Raw genomic sequence first — 21784 nt, 5'->3', positions numbered from 1 at the left:
AGCAGTCTTTGCCATTGGATAAAACTTCACCAGAAACTTTTGCGCAAGATCTTGCCACGTAGTGATTGACCCAGCTGGTTCAGAATGTAACCAGTCTTTAGCCTTATCCCTCAGTGAGAATGGGAAAAGCCTCAACTTGATAGCCTCATCAGTCACGCCATTATACTTAAAAGTGCTGCAGATCTCGACAAAATTCCTTATGTGCATGTTGGGGTCTTCAGTTGCCGCTCCTCCAAAAGAAACAGAATTCTGCACCATCTGAATAGTGCCCGGCTTGATTTCAAAGGTGTTAGCTTGAATAGCCGGATGAAGGATGCTTGACTGAATGTCATCAATTTTAGGCCGAGAAAAATCCATAAGAGCTGGATCAGCTTGAACAATATGATCTCCCATATTTACTGGTTCTTTCTGCTCAGTTCCTGAATCCGAATCCTCAAAATCTAACTTCTCCGGTGTATCAAGAACTTCGTCTTTCTCCTCAGCTGTATCTAAGGTCCTCTTGCGAGCACGAGAACGAGTTTGCATAAACGCACTAAAGTACCTGAAACACAACCGAAAAGAATAATTAACTACTACGTCCTAATCACCGAGTCCTAATGACCAATGATGGTAAGTACATAAACTAAACAAATACGCCGAGTCCCCGGCAGCGGCGCCAAAAACTTGTTAGGGCGAAATCACGCACTAATATTCACGCAAGTATACGCGTTCGCAAGTAATATATAATACTTTCTAGTTCGTTCCCTCAGAGACTCGGACTAAGTTATTGTCTAATTTAACTCACTCACCAATGTATGATTACTTCTCAATGTTAAGATAATAACACTTAAAATTGTTGATTAAATATTAACTATAATTAACTACTTAATTAACCACTTAACTAACACTGCAATTTATCAATAATAAAACACTCATGAGATCACAACTTCATTATTACTTTCTTCTATAGCCATAGTTATTACCTTTAGCATGTGACAGTGATGATATTAATCGAATAACACAAAACTGATAAAAGCCAACTTTCATTGTACTAATACCATTCTACCAAACATCCACAATTAAGATAGAAATTGAATAGTCATCAATTATGTTGAGTTCCTATATGTCTACAGAAATTGACAACACAATGATTTAAGCACAAGTTACTCCTTTTGATTACATAGGGCAAATAAAACTGTTAGAGTTACCCACTAATCATGCACAACGTACATGAACCTATGCTAGTATGGCAAGTTCTAAACCTCAAGATCCACTGTCGCTTCACAAGAGATTAACACCCTATCTTATATGTTCGCGACGCACATAAGACGAATACGCACAACCTATACTAGATAACATGCAATCATCACACACTAAAGTATTAAACAATTAACTAAAGAATTCCATAATAAATCCATTGCAACCCCATGATCACGATTAGCCCATAATAGAACTTATCGCCATCATGGGTTCATATGAAATCATGATAAACGAACACAAGAAAATAACAACTAAACTAATTATATTAAAACAGAGTACGTCACAAGAGTAAATAAGTCAAAGCAAGAAAACTAGCATCCAATGTTACAACGAAACAAGAATCACAAGAATATATGCTTCCTCTTCGTTGCTGTGTGCTAAATCGGTCTTCTTCCTTATCTCCTTCGCTTCTTGCAAAACACAATCTAAAACATAATCCCTTCTTAATACCCTGTGAAAAACGTCTCAAATCTACTTATATAATAGTCCCATAAAACTCAGATTACATAGAAGTTGGAAGCCAAACAGAAGTAGAAGTCTAAAATAATATATTATTTTCCCCGACCCTGCGCGGCCGCTCAGCATTTCTGCGCGGGCGCGCAAGGCTGCTGCGCGGCCGCTCAGCATAGCTGCGCGGGCGCGCAGGACCCTACTGGAAAATTTCCAGGTTTGCTCCGTTTCTTCGCTGTAATCTGCCCGTTCTTTTCCTCTCGCAATGGTGAACACATGCCAAGGCTTATTCTTGATGATTCCTCCTCCGAAATGCAACTAATACCCTGAAATGCATAAACACTAGAAAAACGCATCAAATACACAAAATACTTGATTTCAAGACACCAATTTAAGCCATTTTAAGACGTTCTAAGTGATATAAAATGCCACTTATCAGCATGTCTTTGGTTGCAAATGTTACATCTTAAGGAATCAATCTGATCACAAAGGAAAGTTTGATGCAAAGGCTGATGAAGGAATATTTGTTGGTTATTCTGCTGGAAAATCATATAGGGTCTACAATCTAAGAACCAACATTGTCATGGAATCTGTGCATGTTGTGTTTGATGATAAAAAGATTGATGGACTAACAGATGAGGGACATCATGAAGGACTCAAATTTGACAACATTGAGATATATTGTGATGATAGTGAAGATGAGAATGATGAAGAAGGCATCTCAAGAAGAATTCAGAATCTGCCTTTGGATAATGCACAGAATGCTGCATCCATTGAAAGTCATAATTCAGCTTCCATTGAAAGAAGTAATGCAGCATCCGTTGAAAGACAAAGTGCATCATCCGTTGAAGTTCATAATGAAGCATCCGTTGATCACAGTCTATCAACGGATAATCAATTCACTTCATCAGTTGATAGAGCTCCCAATTCCTTTCAAAGGATCAGCAACTCAGGGGGAGTTTCAACCAATCAACATTCTATCTCACATCATGACAATACTGAGGCAACCTCATCTAGAGCTAATCTACCACCTCAAAGGAAGTGGACCAAGAATCACCCTTTTGAACTGATCATTGGTGATGCTACATCTAAAGTGCAAACTAGAAGGGCCACTCAAGATGAATGTTTGTATAGTAGCTTTCTATCACAGGACGAACCTAAGAGAGTGAAAGAAGCTCTATTGGATCCAGATTGGATTTTAGCAATGCAAGAGGAGCTAAACCAATTTAAAAGGAACAAAGTATGGAAGCTGGTACCCAAGCCAAAGAACAAGAGTTCTATTAACACAAAATGGGTATTCAGAAACAAGATGGATGAAAATGGCATTGTCATAAGGAATTAAGCCAGATTGGTTGCTAAAGGCTACTCTCAACAAGAGGGAATAGATTTTGATGAAACATTTACTCCAGTTGCCAGACTTGTAGCCATCAAAATCTTTCTAGTCTATGCAGCTAATGCCAATTTCAAAGTCTATCAAATGGATGTCAAGAGTGCATTTCTAAATGGGGAATTGGAGGAAGAAGTTTATGTAAACCAACCTCCAGGATTTGAAGATCCAAATTTTCCAGACTATGTGTATTATCTGTTGAAAGCACTCTATGGACTAAAGCAAGCACCTAGAGCCTGGTATGAGACTTTGTCAAAATTCCTTCTAGATAATCACTTCACAAGAGGTACTGTTGACAAAACTCTCTTCTTTAGAAATGTTAATGGCTCTAAAATACTTGTACAAATTTATGTAGATGATATTATATTTGGATCTACAGATGATAAGCTTTGTAAAAAGTTTGCTAAGTTAATGCAAAGTAAATATGAAATGAGCATGATGGGAGAGCTAACTTATTTTCTTGGTTTACAAGTTAAACAAGTTAGTGGTGGAATTTTCATTAGTCAAACTAAATATATTTATGATCTTTTAAAGAAGTTTGACTTAATGGATTGCTCATCTGTAAAAACTCCCATGGCCACTACCACTAAGCTTGAATTAAACAAGGCTGAAAAGTCTGTGGATAGAGGCATGGTTGGCTCACTTTTATATTTAACTGCTAGTAGACCTGATATAATGTTTTCTACATGTCTCTGTGCTAGATTTCAAGCTGACCCTAAAGAATCTCACTTAGTGGCTATTAAAAGAATTTTCAGATATCTCAAAGGGACTCTAAATCTAGGAATTTGGTACCCTAGAGAATCTGGTTTTGATCTAATTGGCTACTCAGATGCAGATTATGCAGGCTGCAAAATAGACAGGAAAAGCACAACTGAAACCTGTCAATTTCTAGGGAACAAGCTTGTGTCATGGTTCAGCAAGAAGCAAAATTCTGTTTCTACATCAACAGCTGAAGCTGAGTACATTGCTGGTGGTAGTTGTTGTGCACAGATACTATGGATGAGGAATCAACTATTTGACTATGGTTTGACTGTTGACAAAATTCCAATATTCTGTGACAACACAAGTGCCATTGCCATTACTGAAAATCCAGTGCAGCACTCAAGAACCAAGCACATTGATATCAAGTATCATTTCATTAGGGAACATGTGATGAAAGGTACAGTGGAACTTCACTTTGTTCCAAGTGAAAAGCAGATTGCAGACATATTTACCAAGCCACTTGATGAATCAACATTCACAAGATTAGTAAGTGAGCTAGGTATGCTTAATTATTCATAATTTATGTCATCTATGTAATCCGCCTTGAAGCCTGAAATGAATTTGCTGCAAGAACAAAGTTGGCTTTAAGTAAGACTTATCCTATCAACGGATATTCCCTATCCGTTGAAAGCCAAAATTGTTCTGTCAACGGATGTTCATTATCCGTTGAAAGATAAATACATTTCTGGTAATTTTATCCTTCAACGGATAAAATGGTGTTGATCATCAACGGATAACTATTTACCTTATCCGTTGAAGTGTCACATCAGTTACTATAAGTGAGTCACAGCCGTTGATTCTTTTACTCAACCGTTGATACAGATATACACTGTTGTATGTATTTGTGTTAAAGGCAGTTTTCAGAATTTCTACAGTTTTCTTTCCTCTTAAACGGCTGTAATTTATTTAAAAGTATCATTTAATCATTTTATTTTTGTTTTAATTCAAGAAAGTATAAAAGCCCAATTGAACTCTTATTTTCACTTTGCGCTTTCTTGCAATTCTTATTCTCCTTCTCTCCCAAAATTCTCAAGTTTTTCTCTGCAACCTCTACTCACAACAATGGCACCAGTAGTCAAAATTATGTCTCAAACAGGAATTGTTTATGAAAAGAATAATTTTGTAGCCTTGGTTGAAAAGAATGAATCCCATTCTGATTATCACAAGATGATGGACTTCATCAAAAACTGCAAACTGAGCTATGCAATGCTGGAAGCCCCAACCATCTACTGTGAGGTGATTGAGGAGATTTGGACAACTGCAGAGTTCAACTCCACAGATATGACTATTGCCTTCTCTCTCAAAGGTAAGGATTATTGCATTAACTGTGATGAAATACAGTCTTGCTTTAAGTTGTCTGAGAATATTGCCATAACACCACACACTGATAAAGATGTATCTGCTATGTTAGATTCCATAGACTATGCTTTTGATTCTGCTAGTTTAGGTAGCATTAGAAGGAAAGGCCTTAGGAACGAATGGAGTTTTCTTGGAGATGCCTTTATTAAGGTTTTCTATGGGAAGATTAGCAATTTTGATGCCATAACTTCATCTCTTGTTAATATGCTCTACATGCTAGTTTCTGATAGGTACTTTAATTTTAGCAACTGTGTCATGCTAGAATTAGGTTTCAGATTAGGTAACAAAGCTAATAGACCACATAACATCTACTATGCTAGATTCTTTATGTTATTGGCTAACCATTTTGCTGAAGGATTGGTTATATCAAATGAGAATAATAAACTCAAATGTCGGGCACAAGAGAAAAGGGTCCTTGCAGACCTTTTGAGAATGAACCTCAACAGCCAGGTGCCATTGGTATATTTGCCAATCATGAATGCACCACAGGTAAGTGAGGTAAACATTTCTATAACTCCTACTATCTCCAACCCCATTGTTTCTTTGTCTTCCAGTGTGGCAATGGGATATGTGTCTTTGCCCAAACAGGTTCCTACCAAAGCCACCAAAACTAAAGTTTCAAAACTCAAGTCAAAGAAAACTACCTCTGTTGTTTCTCAAAAGACAACAGTTGTAACAACTACCAAAATCCCTGAAGGGAGTGAACAGGGTGTGAGTGGTGAGGGGAGGGGTGAACATCAAGAAACCCCCCACGATAAGGTAGGAGAGGTGAGTGGTACCCAAGCCAGCCAAGCCACAGTCTCTCAAAAGACTGTGGTGGTTCAAAAGGAGTCTAACACATCCCTAGTTACATCATCCCAAAAGGATGTAACTATTGAAAATAGTCCCCAACCAGGGACACAGACCAAAAGAGGGAGGGACACTGAAGCCACACATTCACCAATTAAAGCCTTTTCAAGGAAGAAGAAGGCCAAGACCCTAGTTTCCACACAAGGGGCACACACAGCACAGATACATCCACCTGTATCTGAGCCTTCTCAAATTCAGCTTGATGTGATTCCAGCAAATGTGGAGTCACAACCCCATTCTCTCATAATAGAAACACACCAATCATCAAACTCTCCATCACCCTCTCTGGATGTGGATATGATATTCACATCAATTCCTGATTCTCCCTCATTAAAACTCAGGGAGGAGCCCCACTCAAAACCTAATGATCATCATCTTTTAGATGATTTATTGGATCATCAGCCAATTCTTTCAGATGTAGTTGAAGAATCTATGTTACCTCACTTAAACTCAATTCACACAGACTCAACAATTATGTCACTTTCTATATCTACATCTTTTCCTTCTTCAACGGATATCTCTCATCCGTTGACAAGTGGTTGTTCTTCAACGGATAAGCTTAACAGCAGTTATCCATTGATACCATCAGTTTCCACTTCAACGGATACTCCCTATCCGTTGATGGTCTCTACACCCATAACAGAAACAATTCCAACTGTAGAGGACATGGCTACTGTACAATCACTTTTAGGTTTGAGGGAAGGGAGTGATCTTTTGAGTGAGAGGTTGGGTTGCTCCCAGGCAAAAGGAGAGGTTGAGAGTCACCATATGCATGCTATTTCTTCCAGCATGGCAAAAGTGAGTGAGGGGAGTGCCACCTTAGAAGGTGAGGGTGAGGGTGTGAGGGTGTGTGTGAGCCAGGGGGAGCCCCTGATGCAAGAAAATAGAGAAAAAGAGAGAAAGGCAGGTACAGAAGCTATAAGGGTGGATCCAGCCATTGCTAGTGAGTCAATGAAAGTGGATGATGCAGAAAATGAAAGACAATTTCAGCAACATTACAAAGCTGTAATTGATAACATTTCTTTGGATGCTGACACTTTTACTCATCCTGTTTCAGCCTATCAATTATTGGCTGCTCAGGGCAATGTGGAGGCAGAACAGACATTAAACATTGTACACACTTCAGAATCTCTTCTCAGAGACAAAGCTGCTGTTAACAAGCTGCCTTCTCAAGCTGGTGAGCCACCTGAAGAATTTGGAGTAAATTCTAATGATGATGACTCTGATTCTTTGGATGAGAGCATGAACTTAGGGGGAGTAGTAGGCCCAAGTTCTGTTCCAGATCTTCCTGAATGGGCATGGGCAAAAGCATCAACACAGGAGAGTTTGGTATCACTTTGGTCAGACAAGTCATGACAATTCAGAAGGCCCTTCAGGAGACTACAGATGCGGGTACCAAGGCAATTCTTCAAGCTCATCTGGAATCTCTGCATCTCTTGCAGTTGCAGCATTTCAAACAGAATCTAAGTGTGGATGAGCTCAAGCAGGATATTGCTGATCTAAAATCCTACAATACTGAGAAGTTGGATTTAGTCATACCTTATGGTACTATGCAAGATTTATTGGGGAGACTGAGGAAAGAATCTGATGCTGACAAGAGACTAGCCAGATTGGAAACCAGAGTTCAGATCATTGAAGACTCTATGGTCACCATTCTTCAGAATCAACAAACTCAAACAAATCTACTCATGCAGCTGGCAAATACACAAGGCTTGACCCCTACCCTTGCTGATAACAAAAAGGGGGAGAATAAAGGGAAAGGGGAAGGAGAGCCATCAACAACAGTTCAAATTTCTCAAGTGCTAGTTCTTGTCATCACCACTTCTCCAATTATTCAAATCAAAGGAAAGCTTGATGGAATTGATCTAATCCAGATAGCAGCAGCTGAATTGTAAGTCAAAGAGCAAAGGAAGAAGATTGATGAAAAGATGCAACAAATATTTGGTTCTACAACTTCTCAATCACAATCTGTGAAGCATAGCACAAAAGTGGAATCAATTATTATGGAGCTCAAGCCAGTAGGGAGGAATAAGGTTGGAGAGACTTCTTCCAAGGATCTGAAACCCATGGTTCTCAAGCCCAACAACAGATCCAATAAGGACTCTACAAAGAATCCTCTGAAAGAAGTGGATTTTCCTCTTCCAAAGGCTGATGAGGATAAGCTTTTGGGTAGAAGTATCTCAAAGCTCAAAGAGACCATGGATGTGGCTGTAAGGAGGAACATGGCTATTATCTTCAGAGAGGGAAAGAGCATATGTGTGATGCAAGGACATCCCAAATTCTCAATAGCCAAGAGGGAAGAAACCAGAAGGTTGAAGGAAGAAGCCAAACAGCTAAAGGCTGACAAAAGAGCACAAGCAAAGCTTGAAAAACAGCTAAAGTCAAGTCAGGCTGAAGAACAGAAAGAAATTGAAGACAAAAGTGAAGATGAAGCTATGGGGGACATGGTTGATACTGAGATGGAGGAAAGAAGTAAGGGAAGAGAAGAATGGCAGAAAGGGAATAGAAAGAAGGTCAATGCAAAGAGAAAGATGGTAGATGAGACTGAAGAAACCCAATCAATATCCAAACCACTACCCTCTATTCCTGAACCCATTGTGCCTGACCCCTTCATGAACATTCATGGTGAAACAATCATTCCCAAGGAGGAACCAATTGATTAGGACACCATCAAATTGCCCACCTTCTTAACCTCTTCTCCACCATCAAAGAAGCAGAAAAGAAGAATCAAATCAACACCCTCTAAAGCCTTAATCAAATTCACACAGAAGCCTAAGCCTAAGCCTCAAGCCTCTAAGGATGATTATGTTCACATCTGTGACATAAAAGAATTTTCAGACATTGAACTCTATCTGGATGAGCTGGAGGAAGTAAGAGGAATAGCTGCCTACAGACAGCTACCAGAAAGACTATTGTTCAAATACAAAGGAAGTGGGGAAAGAACTTGGCCTCTTTACAGAATTCTGAATGAAGGCTACTCTACCTTGATTAGAGTCTACTCAGCCATACAAAGGGATTCTGGCTTTAACAGGACTGCCAAGACTGAGATTCTCAACAAGATTGCCAACATAAGAAAAACTTGGAGGGAGCCCAATGCTTTGCCTAGAACATTACTCATTCAAGAAAGAGGAATTACAATTCACAAATCACCTCATTGGTTGATGGAGTTCAGAGACAACAAAGGAGTCAGAAGATTTTTCAGAATTGAAGATCAGTTCAAGATTGCCAGTAATGAAACTCTCAAGGATATGCAATCTAAGTTAGACATCAATGAAGAAGATGAAGCTGAATTCTACAGACAACTTCAACTTCAAATAGAGGAGAATGACAGGAGGCTAGGAAAGAAAACAAGGAATCAAAGGAAAAGAAACTAATCTGCTCAGGCTAAAGGAGCACCCTTGGAAACAATGTAATTCTTCAATTTCATCTCAGCATACACATTTTTGTAGCATTTTTGAATTTCTGCTTTATTACAGTTTATATATTTGTCAAGTGTTTTATTATCATCAAGCTAAACCCAAATTTATGCCTACAGTTCTAGTAGACATAAATAGGGGGAGATTTTTAGGAATATGTGTATTAGTTTGATGATAAGTTAAACAAAACACTTAAGTAGAAATCTAGTATTTGTAGCCTCAACGGATAAGACCATCTTGGCTATCCGTTGAAGGAGTAACTTTACTTAGCAATAAGTTTAGTATTGTAGCACATTTCATTCTCTGGTTTCAAGTTGTAATTCTTAGATGTTGTAGGAAATTATCAGTCATGTTGACTACTAATGGATATACAAATAGGAGGGCTAATTGTAAATATTTCATGCCTTGTAATTTTGTATAAGTGAAGAAGTATCAACGGATATTGAAGACCTTCAACGGATAAGAAACAAAGCTTCAACGGATGTCTCTAATGCTTCAACGGATAATATCCATCAACGGATAAGTGCTTCAACGGATAAAGACTTCAACTGATAATGCATCAACGGATAAACTTCAACGGATAAAGCCTCAACGGATAAGGCATCAACGGATGAAAGCTTCAACGGATGCTTAGTTCATTAGCAGTTGATAGTGACAATTCACAAGCTGACAGAGGCATATGGGTTGACAGAGACAAACTGGAATGTGGAAGCCTCTAGGAGGAATCAAGAAAATGCAGCATTTCCATTCTGATGCAAACAAGGAAGTATTCAAAGATTCACAGATTATCCTAGATTGCATTGGATAGAGAAATGAAGAAGAAACATGTGAAGAATCTTTTCAATTGTATTTTACAGTTTTGTCTTCACTTGTAAGCTTGGTGATATATAAACCAAGTAACAGCTAGTAATTAGATAATAATTTTCCTGAGCTGTTTAGAAATATCCAGAGAGAAAATCATCTAGTTTGTACTAGGAAGCAGCTGTGATTTAATTTTTTGAATCACAGATTTTCTGAAATAACACATCTCTGGTGGAACAACAAATCCACCAGAAAAGTTTTTAAGTTCTTTGTGTTCTTTACATTTGTGTTTGAATATATATCTGTCTGTATCAGCTTCAAGCAATTCACACACATTTGTTCACTTAAACACTTAGCCTTAGAAACTACTCAAAACTTGAAAAAGTTTTGAGATTTACATTCAACCCCCCTTCTGTAAATCTCATTGTTAGTCCACTGGGAATAACATATGGGTTAAATGATGATAGTATTTCAATTGACTCGAGTAACTCGAGAGTTTGTGTTGTTCGTGGCGGTAATGGGACGGGGTCGATGGTGGTGGTGAGTGTTGAGATAGATCGGAAATTAGGTGGGTGGAAGGATATGGTGGAGGCAGGGGAAGAGAGGGGGGGAAGAGAGATGGAGAGAGAGAGAGGGGGGGGGATGAGGCAATGATGAGTGTTGGAGGAATGAAGTCACGGGGGAAGAGGGAGTGCAGGGGTGGGTGGGTAAAAATTAAAAATAAAACTTAAAATATAAAGTGTGTGGCCATGATTGAATATAATAATAATAAATGTGTGGCTGAGATTATATCTCATATCTCAGAATAATAAGGGGTTCTCATTTGAGTAAAAGCCTATATTTATATATAAATCCTCGGGGGTGTTGCTACACTCCGGTAAATAAATTAACCGGCTACAATCCAAGAACAACAATGTTCTTGCTTTTACAAAGATATACAAATTAAATCATATACAATGATCTAGCTTTTTGTTTGTCCAATGATCTAATTACCAGATAACGATTATAATGCCCCTTATGAATATACAATAGTTAAATCAGGCATTATAACGTTTCTCCGGTGAGAAGTTTAACGGATATACAATATGCTTGAGCTTCTTTGTATCTATTTGTTTCTTGTTTTATCAGCTCTTGTTGGAGAAGAAGATAAACAGAACAATACCAAGTTATTAGTCTTCTTCTATTGCTTGTGTAGACTTTATATCAAAAGGAATTACGTGGCTAAATATTTTCCACATATATAAATTGACTTATTCAACAAAGTTGTGGCTGAGAGTTGACTTGCATCCCTGAGAGCTTCATTTCTTGCTAATTTGCGTCCATAAAGCAATTTTAGTATTTAGACATATTTTCCCAGCTCTAGGTGGCGCATACAAGGTAGTAGGATGCTTCCAATTACTTCATTCTTGGTAACTTGCGCATATTAAGCTGCTAGAAGACTTTTCTATTCAATTTTCATGCCAAGTAAGTAAGTCGCGACTATGAGACACCCTTGGGACCTTACTTACGAGTCCGACAAGCTCTAGGAGGAACATTTCATAGGTTAACTTCTAACTGGAAATTATAAACCTCCCTTGAAGTCCTTGGATTACTACCTTGTGGGCCATAGTCATATGGAGTTACATTTCCTCTTCAAAACATTATAAGTTGCGACTTGGACCTTCCTTGTGAGGCTAAGTGGCGACCTAGACCTTCTTGTAAGGCTAGATAGCGACTAGGATTCTCCTTGTGTCCCTTAGTGGAGAGTACAAGTACTTAGGAATGCACCTTGGTCACAACTAAATGCCTTAGAGTATTTTTTATCTTCTTCTTTCCTTGTATGTACAAGTTAGTGTCTTGGAACTTTTTTGGCTCATTAAGAATATAAGTTGTGACTCCTTGTAGCTCTAGGAATACTTATAGTAGCAACTTAGTGCCTTAATATATTTTTGGCACATAAATAAATCTAAGTTGTTACCCAAAGATATAAATATGCACTTTTGAAACTTGTCTTTGCTCTAGTTTCTTCCCTGATGCTCCTACTAATTCAAGACTGATTCTTATACTGTGATATTGAACTGTACTTCAAGGATATTGCTTCTACTAATTAAGCAATAGAATGGCCATGGTGACTCCTACTACAAGGTAGTGATCACTTTGACTTAGGTTCTGTAGAACGTTGTAACCCTTAAACTGTCCCGTCTTCAAGTCTTCTCTCCGAGTCTTCGTATAAACCGTATAACTTTCATATTCTGATACGAATCCTCACTTAACCATTCTTCTCATGATAATACTCATATTCCTTTCACAAAATGCTGACGCCTAGTGCAACTGGCCTGGTTCACAGGCGACTAACTTCTATTCAGGTCTTCGTATTATATCCTGATTACATTGTTAAGCTTGCAACAACTTTATTGCTTCGAACACTGACTGTCAATAAACAAATATACTTTCACTGGAATCTTTCTGGTACTCAGAAAACATCTTCATTGTTACTACAACCTTGAATACTTCATTCATTATTCTTCACTGACGCTTGAACATATAAATGACCTTCTTTTAGCGAGTACAACTTCAAGACTGCAGTTTTCGTCCTCAACCTTTGTCTATACCCTGTCTTCAATTCTTCAGATTCCTATGCTTCGAACACTGTCTATCTTCAATCAATGATGATACACTGAAATCTTGTGGTGACGCTTTTATACTGAATATTCAACACTTCTGAAACCCTGAAAGTCTTTAACCTTTATTCTTCACTGAGATATGAACATATTAATGAACTTCTTTCAGTGACCTGTAAACAGATTTCAAACCTTCTTATAATCTTTTGATTCTTTGTGTTTGTATTATCTTCATATCTTTCTGATTTCTTGTGTAGAAATAGTATTATTTACTAGTCATGTTCTAGCGTTGAGTTATCACGTCTACTGTTCATACAACTTCACAATCTCACCAACATTTCTGATTTTGTAAAATTGTGTACGTGGTTGCGCAGTCAGCAATGCATATATCTCTCATATTTATGTTGTGTAAATATAAGTAAACAACAACTTTATCCTGGTATCTTCTTCTTCTGGTGCATTCCTTTTATTTGGCACTCCATGTTGCCACTTCTGGTGGCCAAAGTTGTTGTAACCATAACGCTGCCACTTCAGGTGGCTAGAGTTATAATAATTTCGAAACCGGTCTTAGAAGTTTTCATGCCCATTGTTTCGTCCGTAACCTCCCCGTCCTCTTCTATGCCATTTCTCATGCTCATTCTTCTGGAATGATGCATTATGTACTTCAAGTTACTGGGCAGAGCCTGTGGGATGTATTTGATAATTTTTCAGTAACAACTTATTATTCTTTTCAGCGAAAAAAAGAAGAGATATCAGCTCGCTATACTTCCAAAAATTGCGCTCCATATACTACTCGAATGATGTATTATGTACTTCAAGTAACGTGTTATAAATATACTGTTGTGCTAGAAGCATAGTGTTGGGGTGAAATTTTAATAAGGTCTTTTTAATCATGTCAACATCAATAATATTTTCACCACGCAAGATCAATTTTGAGCTTATTTTGAACGAGGCAGAATTTTATTTAGCGACAGATTTAAAATCTTGCAACTTTTTATTTATCCAGTCATAACGGGCATGATAGAGTATAAGGTCGGGTAGAAACTTCTTCTTCGTCGATTAAAATAGACCGTATTTTTGTATAAGTTCTGGCAGAGACTCGTGCTGATAACGTGTTATAAATAAACTCTAATTTTTTTATAATAATATATTGTATGTAGAACTAAAAATACTAAAAGAACTTAAGTAATACCATTGATAAGAAGAGAAGTAATTGCTTTGTGTATTCGGTCACCAAAACAAGTGATTACGCCTTTCTTTATATGGGTAAGTAAAAACGTGGGTAATAAATATGTGTAACTTCCTATACATGGAAAGACTTTCACCGTGTATGGGTATAACAAACACAATATGTCTATCTTGTTGTAAATACTAATTACTATAGTTGTCATGTTTAACAATCACAAATTTTAGAATATATATTATAAGAATCTCAAATTAAAAAAACAAGTATCTCATTTTTTAGAAGACCTAAGTATAAATCAAAACATAAATACAAGAATTAAAAACCTCGTCTCAAAAATATTAAGCATTTGTAAAAATAAATAAAGATAGTAAAAAATCTAGACTGTTGGATTAACTCGTTAACACCCATCTACTCGTAATAGGTTATGGAGTCGATTTGTAAATTAGTAATGATTGTGAATTCCGTTTGTAAGTTTACGAAGTCCTTATATGAGTTTACAGTTGTGGTTGTGGTATGTTTTTATAAGTTTAGAGGAACCTGGTGTGTCCGTTTGTGAGTTTATAGGTTAGTAGGGGCAATATAATGTGATATCTTTTTGTAAGTTTAGAGCTCGGCTTATAGATTTTATTCGCGACTAATAATTAATAATCGTTTGCTTTCGAGTTTTTTTCGATTTAACTATTATTCCTTTGAAAAAAAGAAAGCACTCATATTAAAAAAATCCGGTCGATAACAACTATTACGAGACAATCGATCAATATTAGAAGAAAAACGATACATAATCAAAAATTATTCTCAAAATGTTTCTAAAATGACACATTGACGTAAGGTTTATTTCATTAATGAGTATAACACAATAACAAGTTATCATTCGAGAACATTTTCGATGACATTTTTTTTTGGGACTCTTGCATTTCTCGTATTAGAAATAATACATACCCAAAATAACCCTGATCTTCTGCCAACTTAAGAAAATCATTAAAATAAAAAATGTAAAAGGAGAAAAAAAAGGATATAAATAGGAAAAGTAGGCTACACAAACAAGAAAAGAAACGGAAGTAGAGGAAGGAAGGGGTGTGCGTGTCTATATATATTTGTATATATTGTGTCTCCCCTCTCTCCGCTTCTTCAACAATCCCCCCGCAGCTCTCGATCGCCGACTTTCATTTTCCCTCACCTATACACACAACTCCATCTGTAAGTATAATGCCACTTCTCTCTCTCCTTCTCTCTCACTCATCTATTCACACAACTCTCACTCGTATACGTCTTTTTATGCACATATATTTGTTAGTTAATTTCATTTTCGCGGGTGTTTATTCTGTTTTTTATTTTTCTAGGGTTTGTGATGAATTCTGTGTAATCAGGGTATATAAATTCAATATAATTCAATACAATGCCTTTGTTTAAGAAAAAGGCTTTTCCTTTGGTGGATAATCCTACTGATTTGAGTCCTGATGAGGCTGTGTTTCAAGTGCGGTTTACCAAAGAGATTTTTCGAGATTATCGGTAAACCCTAGCCTCCTGTTTTCGTTTTGTTTGTGTTTGTTTGATTGTGTGTCATGTGTATTTGATTGTTGTTGTGATTGTAGGGATTATTTGGATAGGATTTGTTTGTATCGGAAACGATGTTGGACGTGTAAGGTTACGGGCAAGATTAACTTGACTTTTGAGGAGGCGCTTATGTCAGAGAGAAGAGCCATTGAGAAGGTGCAGCAGTTTCCGAGTAATTTAGTTGCTCCGGTGCTTCGGGAAGTTCAATTCAGTATGAGCTCTTTAAGCCCTTTATGTGTTGTGTTTTTGGTGTTTGTTGATGTTATGTTGTGTTAACTTGGTATTTGTTGTGGTTTATGTCTGAGGTTGAGCTACATTTTTGTTATGCGTGCTTTGTGAAATGTTAAACCGTGTTAATGACGAGTTAAATGCTGGTTTGTCATATTGCAAATTGAATTTTGATAATGGTGTGTTTTAGGGTTCCAAATGGGAATTAGAACATTATGCGAATGTGTATATTGTTTGAACTGGGACTCTGGTTTTTCAAAGAATTGAGTGTACTTTTTTTTAAAGGAATCTAATGTACTTATTCTTGTTTGAATTCTTAGGATCGTGATCCTCATTTCTATAAGACTTGTTGTGTGCACTTGACTTGGTATGAATATCATTTATATGTGTACCATCCGTACTAGTTACGTCATCGTATATGCTTAATTTGATATCTTATTTTTAAGTATAAGAACCGCTATAATTTTTGAGGAAATAAGATATCAAATAATATATTTTTTCTTTAGACACTCTAGGCATTTCAATACTTACACTTACTAAAATTTGATTGATTTGTCTTTCTAAAATGGAACCATACCCCCCTATTCCTATTAGGTCAATGTTATTTTATCAATTAAAGGAAAAAAATGAAGAACATTGAAGTATAATTTATCTGGAGTCCCCGGGTTAATTTAATTACTATAGAAATAAAGTGATGGGCTGGTTGAAAAAAAAACAAATAAAATTTCAGATACTCTCTTCTTGATTATAAAATAAGCTATACGAAATCAAATGACGAGGCACTAATGATGTGACTATATATTAAACATGATAGTTAACTAAAAATAGGTGGGTGCTGCTTCATTTCCACCTTCTTTTTTTCTTTGTAAACCCTAACTTCTCGGGTCGTGTCGGGTTCGGGTAGACCTACAAATTAAACCGGATACAGTCAACCCGACACGAACCCGACCCAATACCCGAAATTGCCACCCCTAATTAATATTACATTCGCTTTCCAGCGTAAACAGATTTTCTGCTAAAATATAAGCAAGTACTACAAATTTTGCATCAACTCCAGAATTCAATTACGCACAATAATCTTTCATTAATGATAATCACAAACCAAAGCAACATTAGCAAAATTTACTGTAATCCAACAAAGTATATCGTATCCCGCTTCCTGAACTTTATCCTTCTAATATTTTCGGATAAATCTTTCTTCCTTGGAATGGTTATTGTCTTTTAGTTCCTTTCTCTACGTTTTTTTTATATAAGTTGTATGCTAGGTTTATAAATTCCAGATCTCCCATTCTGCTCATGTATTTCTAAAAACCTCGAACGGGTCTTTGTAATTGTCTCACTGCCACAGCTTATTTCCAGTTTTCTACCATATAATGCTTGAGACCTGTTATCTTAAGTTCCTTAGGTTTTTGTAGAGGATAGATTAGTTGCCATTTAGGAAAAGGTGTTTGAATGCAGCAGGCTGTGCTGTGCATGAATACTCCCTTTTCTTTGTTTTGGGGCTAAAAAGATTGCGAAAAAGTTATAGGGCTCCGTGCACATATTGTGTATTACTCTTTTACCCTTTCATCCGACAAGCTAAATACATATTATCTTACAAAAATGCCATGCCTGTTCTGCATAACTATGTGACCTTGTCTTAGATTTTATAAAACATAAATTAAATTGAAATTTCTTGAGTAATACCTATTACCTATTTTAAAACAAACTCCAACTTCTGAATTTAATCTCAGGCTAAAACCCCCAAAACTTTTGTTCGTGGATCTTCCCCTATTTACATGGCATTTGTATTGCCCAATATTTTACGTGTTCTAAAAATGTTTAATTGATGTACATGATGAGGCGTAGAAATATTATTATATTTTCTCCATTTGTACAAAGAAATTATATATTATGCGTGTATGTGTATTCATGCATCAATTTAATTTTATCTTTCTATATTATATGCATTGCATGTGTCATGTGTGTGTAGAATTAGATAGATGGAGTGGGGATGGTGGGTTCATGTCTTGCTAGTTGTGAGCAGACATACTTCAGGCTTTACAAAATAATGAAGATTAAAGAACAATGGATGCAGTGAGCATACTGTGAAACAAATTGTTTGATAAACTTTGGTTATTGACCAGAACATAACATAACATGCGAATGTGATATGTTGATTTTGCTTTTTGTACTAGTTCAAATACTCCTGGTTTTGTCAATTTATTTGATGGCACCACCTTTTCGTACTACGTAGTTGAAATACATCCCGGTTTTGTCAATTTATTTAATGATGAATTGGTGTCGTCACGTCAATAGTTAGTAGTAACTTACTTTCTTTTCCCATTCCATTGTGTTGCCTGCTTTAGTAACTGATTTACATTTAGTTACTAGCTTTCAGTTAATTTATCATTTATTCTTTTATGTATGGCTATTTGTATGGCAGGCATGCTTAATTTAAGAGACCTTGTCAGCATGATTGCTGAAAAGCTGCAGGAATGCATGTTAGAGGGTTGTGAGTTGTATGGAAGGAAGAATAATCGCATTTATCCATGCAAAATAATGAAAGTACTTGTGGAGGAGGCTGACAAAACCCAGTATCAAGTAGCTTGGCTTGACAAGGAAAAGAAGGTAACCGGTAATGCTGTTGTAGATGGGAATGATTTGATAAAGAAGAAGCTGCCCTTTAGCAGAGATGTTTTGAAGTCTTTTATTAGAGAATCAACATATCGGAGTGTTCCTTGGGTGCTGCATGATGAATTGGCACAGAAACATGGAATCTCAACCATTCCTCCAAAAGATGTTGCACCCAAATTGTCCTTCTTAAATAGATGTGTCACTAATGGAAAAAGGAAGAGAAGGGACGACAACTCTGAAAATCCGGTAAATTACGATATTTCTTTGATAATATTCTCTCTAAAAGCTGTGTCCATTTTTTGATCCTGTGTTGTTGCTTTGTAGGAGAAAAATAAAAAAATGTCGAAGGAGCGTAACCGGGATCATTCTGCAATAGGTAAATTTGAAATATATTGCACTAGGCATGGTTTTAACATTTATTACGAGCCAAACACTACACTGATTAGGGGATAAGACAATATTAAAGTTACCTCACACTCCAGTATCTTGACATAGTTTCTTCTTTCTATATTTAACAAGCAGATGTTGACAAAAACCATGATGAGACGAAGTATCCTATTGACGATCTTCTGGTGCATCCTGCTACAAATGATCCAGATTTCACTTTGCGTCCTTCACCATCCAGAAATTTCAAAATTCCCATGGATTGTGTTGGAGACTTCTTAATGGTCTGGGATTTTTGCTCTTCTTACGGCAGGCTTTTGCAGTTGTCGCCGTTCTCACTTGAAGATTTTGAAAATGCCCTGTGCTACAAAGAAAGCTACGTGGTTCTTATTGTTGAAACTCATTCAGCTTTCCTTTGCTCACTTATGAAAGATAATGGAGAATATTTTTTAGCAACACAACGAAAGAAGCGAAAGCCAAAGGTTTGCATATATTTTGTGTTCCAAACACCCCGTCCCCGTCCCCTTTTCATTTAATTTTATATCCCATTAGAAATTCTGAAGGAAATCCCTTTGCAAAAAGAATTGAACACAACACTTGAAATCAGTCTGGTGATTATTTAATATCACTTTTGATATTTGCTGGTGTTGCTCACAGATTACGTTGTTGAAGTGGACTGAGTATTTATGCGATTTCTTGGAAATGGTTGGGACAGTCGAATTTTCTGGTTACCTACCAACCATTAGACGTGGTCATTACGGGCTTCTAGAAGTCAGTGCTAAATTGGGAATCCTACGGGAATTGGTTGCTCGAGTCCTTGCAACAGAGCTTTATAGAGAGAAGTTAGAGGAATACATTGAAGAGCGGCAATCACTTGCTGCAGCTAATAGGGAGGAAGCATTGGTTGAGGGCAGAAAGAGGAGGGAAGCCAAAGAGCGTAAGATGCTTTCTAATGGCATGCAAGTAACAACGATGGAAGAAGGTCGTAGGCTGGGTTCTGAAGGCAGCAACTCAAGTGAAATACTGACTTACGATGACAATAAACAGAATGAGGCAACAGCTTATAGAGAACCTACATTAAGGTCAGGTTTATATTGCTGTTCAATTACATATTATGTTTGACCACGGTTTAGGTTTTAAGCTATGGATATAGGGTCTAATTTATCTATTATATGCAGTGAGATTATAAAAGAAAAAACTAAAACAAAGAAGAATGTGATGGAGAAGAAGGCTGATGATAAAACTGTGGTGGGGGATCTGAATCATTTACCTAAGAAGGGAGTTCTGGAAGCGGAGACAAATGATGACAAAGATATAGCTGCTGGGGGGAAAGGCCTAAAACAGAGGGTAAGGTTTTTTCTAATCTCTCTTTTTTGACAACTGTTTGTGCCGGTTGTTATGCACGTGCAAGTTTGCCTTGTCTTTATATATTTATAGTTTGTGTTGTCTAAATACATGTACAGTGTGCGTCTATGCACACATGGTTGTCTTTGTTATACACTTAAGCTTTTCAGTGTATGAACATGTCAGAATTAGATGAGGTCTGTGATTGTTTATGATTTGTACATTTACACATTTTCCTTGTTAATTATTTTTCATCTTTTTGTGACACTTTATGCACTTCAGAAAGAATATCTGGCAAGGGAGATGGAGAAAAGAATCATTCGCACTAACCCATTGGGGAAAGACAGAGATTACAACAGGTATTGGTTTTTCCGACGCGATTCCAGAATATATGTCGAGAGTTCTGACTCTACCCAGTGGGGATACTACAGTAGCAAAGATGAGGTATTGTCATTGACTGACTTTTAGCGGATATTTTGAATACTTAGTATTGGGGAATTAATCATTCTTTTCTTGAACAGCTTGATTCCTTTATTGGCTCACTAAACCGTAAGGGTGTACGGGAGAGGGCTCTTAAGAAAGAGCTGGATGATCATTATGAGAAAGTATGGTGAGTATTTTAACCTCATGTCAATTTATTATTAGATTGCTTTCCTTTAAGATTTCAGTTGAAGTGTTCCCTTTTTTGTAAGCAATTTTTTGTCCATTTATTTAATTACCAGTGCTTAGTCTATAATTATGCAAGTGAACCAACAATATAGAACAATATTACCTACTATGTCTTGTTGTTTGCTGTTTGGATTATTGTACTTGTAGCTTGACTTTGTACTTGCTTTTGGCAAATGTCTTGATATTGATACCTAACCCTAAAAGAAGGCTTCCTGTCACTCCTTCAGCCACCTGGCAAAATAGTATATTATATTTTATTGTTTTAATATTTTCATGCTAACACATATTTTTCAGCTCGAGAATACAGAAGAAACTAAAGGACAGTGCTGCAGCAGAAGAAGCAGATGTTCGAAGATCAACTCGGATTCGTGCACCTCCTAGGCAAAACCCGGCACTTGCTTTTCTCAATTATGAGAACAAGTGGAAAGAAGATTAGTATATTCTTATATAGTATGTGTAGTTTTTGGCTCCACAGAACTAAGCTTTAGGAAACTATAATGCTAGATGCAAGAAGAATTTTTTTCAACTGGAGCTGTCTACATCTGAAAGTGCCACTTTTGGGCCGAAAGAAAGCCTGGATGGCTTGGCTCATTTCTAAATTGGAAGGTAACAGACACATGCACATGTTTTAAGGGTTTTCAGATGTATCTTTAGTCTTTACTAGCTCCTCGATATAATTTTTTTTATATATAAAGAATTTTGACAGTCCTCAAGAGCTTTTAAATTATATAATTACCAACTGCATTTAGTAATTAATTTGGGTTGATATGTTAATATGAAAGACTTCCCTAGATACCATGTGATAAATATAAATCGGATCAAATTGCTGCTATTTGGGAGGACCTAAAGTACCTCGCAGAGTAAGTGTATCAGAATGCGAATAAGGTTAAGCTTGAAAACTTCAATTACAATATGCATGCTTTACGTACTTATTTGAAAG

At 36.8% G+C, this 21784-nt stretch overlaps 1 protein-coding gene across 2 annotated transcripts; it reads left to right on the top strand.

Annotated features, from left to right (window-relative positions):
• The first annotated feature begins 15108 nt into the window (after positions 1-15108).
• LOC141720921 (uncharacterized) lies at positions 15109-21579 on the top strand. Of its 2 annotated transcripts, none has more exons than XM_074523619.1 (11): positions 15109-15246; positions 15417-15558; positions 15642-15814; positions 18257-18693; positions 18772-18823; positions 18970-19313; positions 19489-19913; positions 20010-20178; positions 20458-20619; positions 20697-20785; positions 21139-21579. In XM_074523619.1, exons 2-11 carry the CDS (start codon positions 15446-15448, stop codon positions 21278-21280), a joined length of 2106 nt encoding a protein of 701 aa, XP_074379720.1. In that variant the 5' UTR covers positions 15109-15246; positions 15417-15445; the 3' UTR covers positions 21281-21579. The 2 variants fall into 2 exon arrangements, with proteins under 2 accessions (XP_074379720.1, XP_074379719.1); XM_074523618.1 differs by having other exon boundaries at positions 15390-15558.
• Positions 21580-21784: the final 205 nt, after the last annotated feature.

The sequence above is a fragment of the Apium graveolens genome, chromosome 4, assembly GCF_009905375.1.
Source record: "Apium graveolens cultivar Ventura chromosome 4, ASM990537v1, whole genome shotgun sequence".
Taxonomy (NCBI): Eukaryota; Viridiplantae; Streptophyta; class Magnoliopsida; order Apiales; family Apiaceae; genus Apium; species Apium graveolens.
This window is presented reverse-complemented; position numbering and strand designations above follow the sequence as displayed.

Bases quoted from the DNA above. Each gene is read 5' to 3' on its own strand.
- LOC141720921 (XM_074523619.1), top strand. From the start codon at position 15,446: ATGCCTTTGTTTAAGAAAAAGGCTTTTCCTTTGGTGGATAATCCTACT. The intron at 15,815-18,256 runs GTATGAGCTCTT...TTTGTATGGCAG, and splicing joins GCTTCGGGAAGTTCAATTCA to GCATGCTTAATTTAAGAGAC. The intron at 19,914-20,009 runs GTCAGGTTTATA...TATTATATGCAG, and splicing joins TATAGAGAACCTACATTAAG to TGAGATTATAAAAGAAAAAA.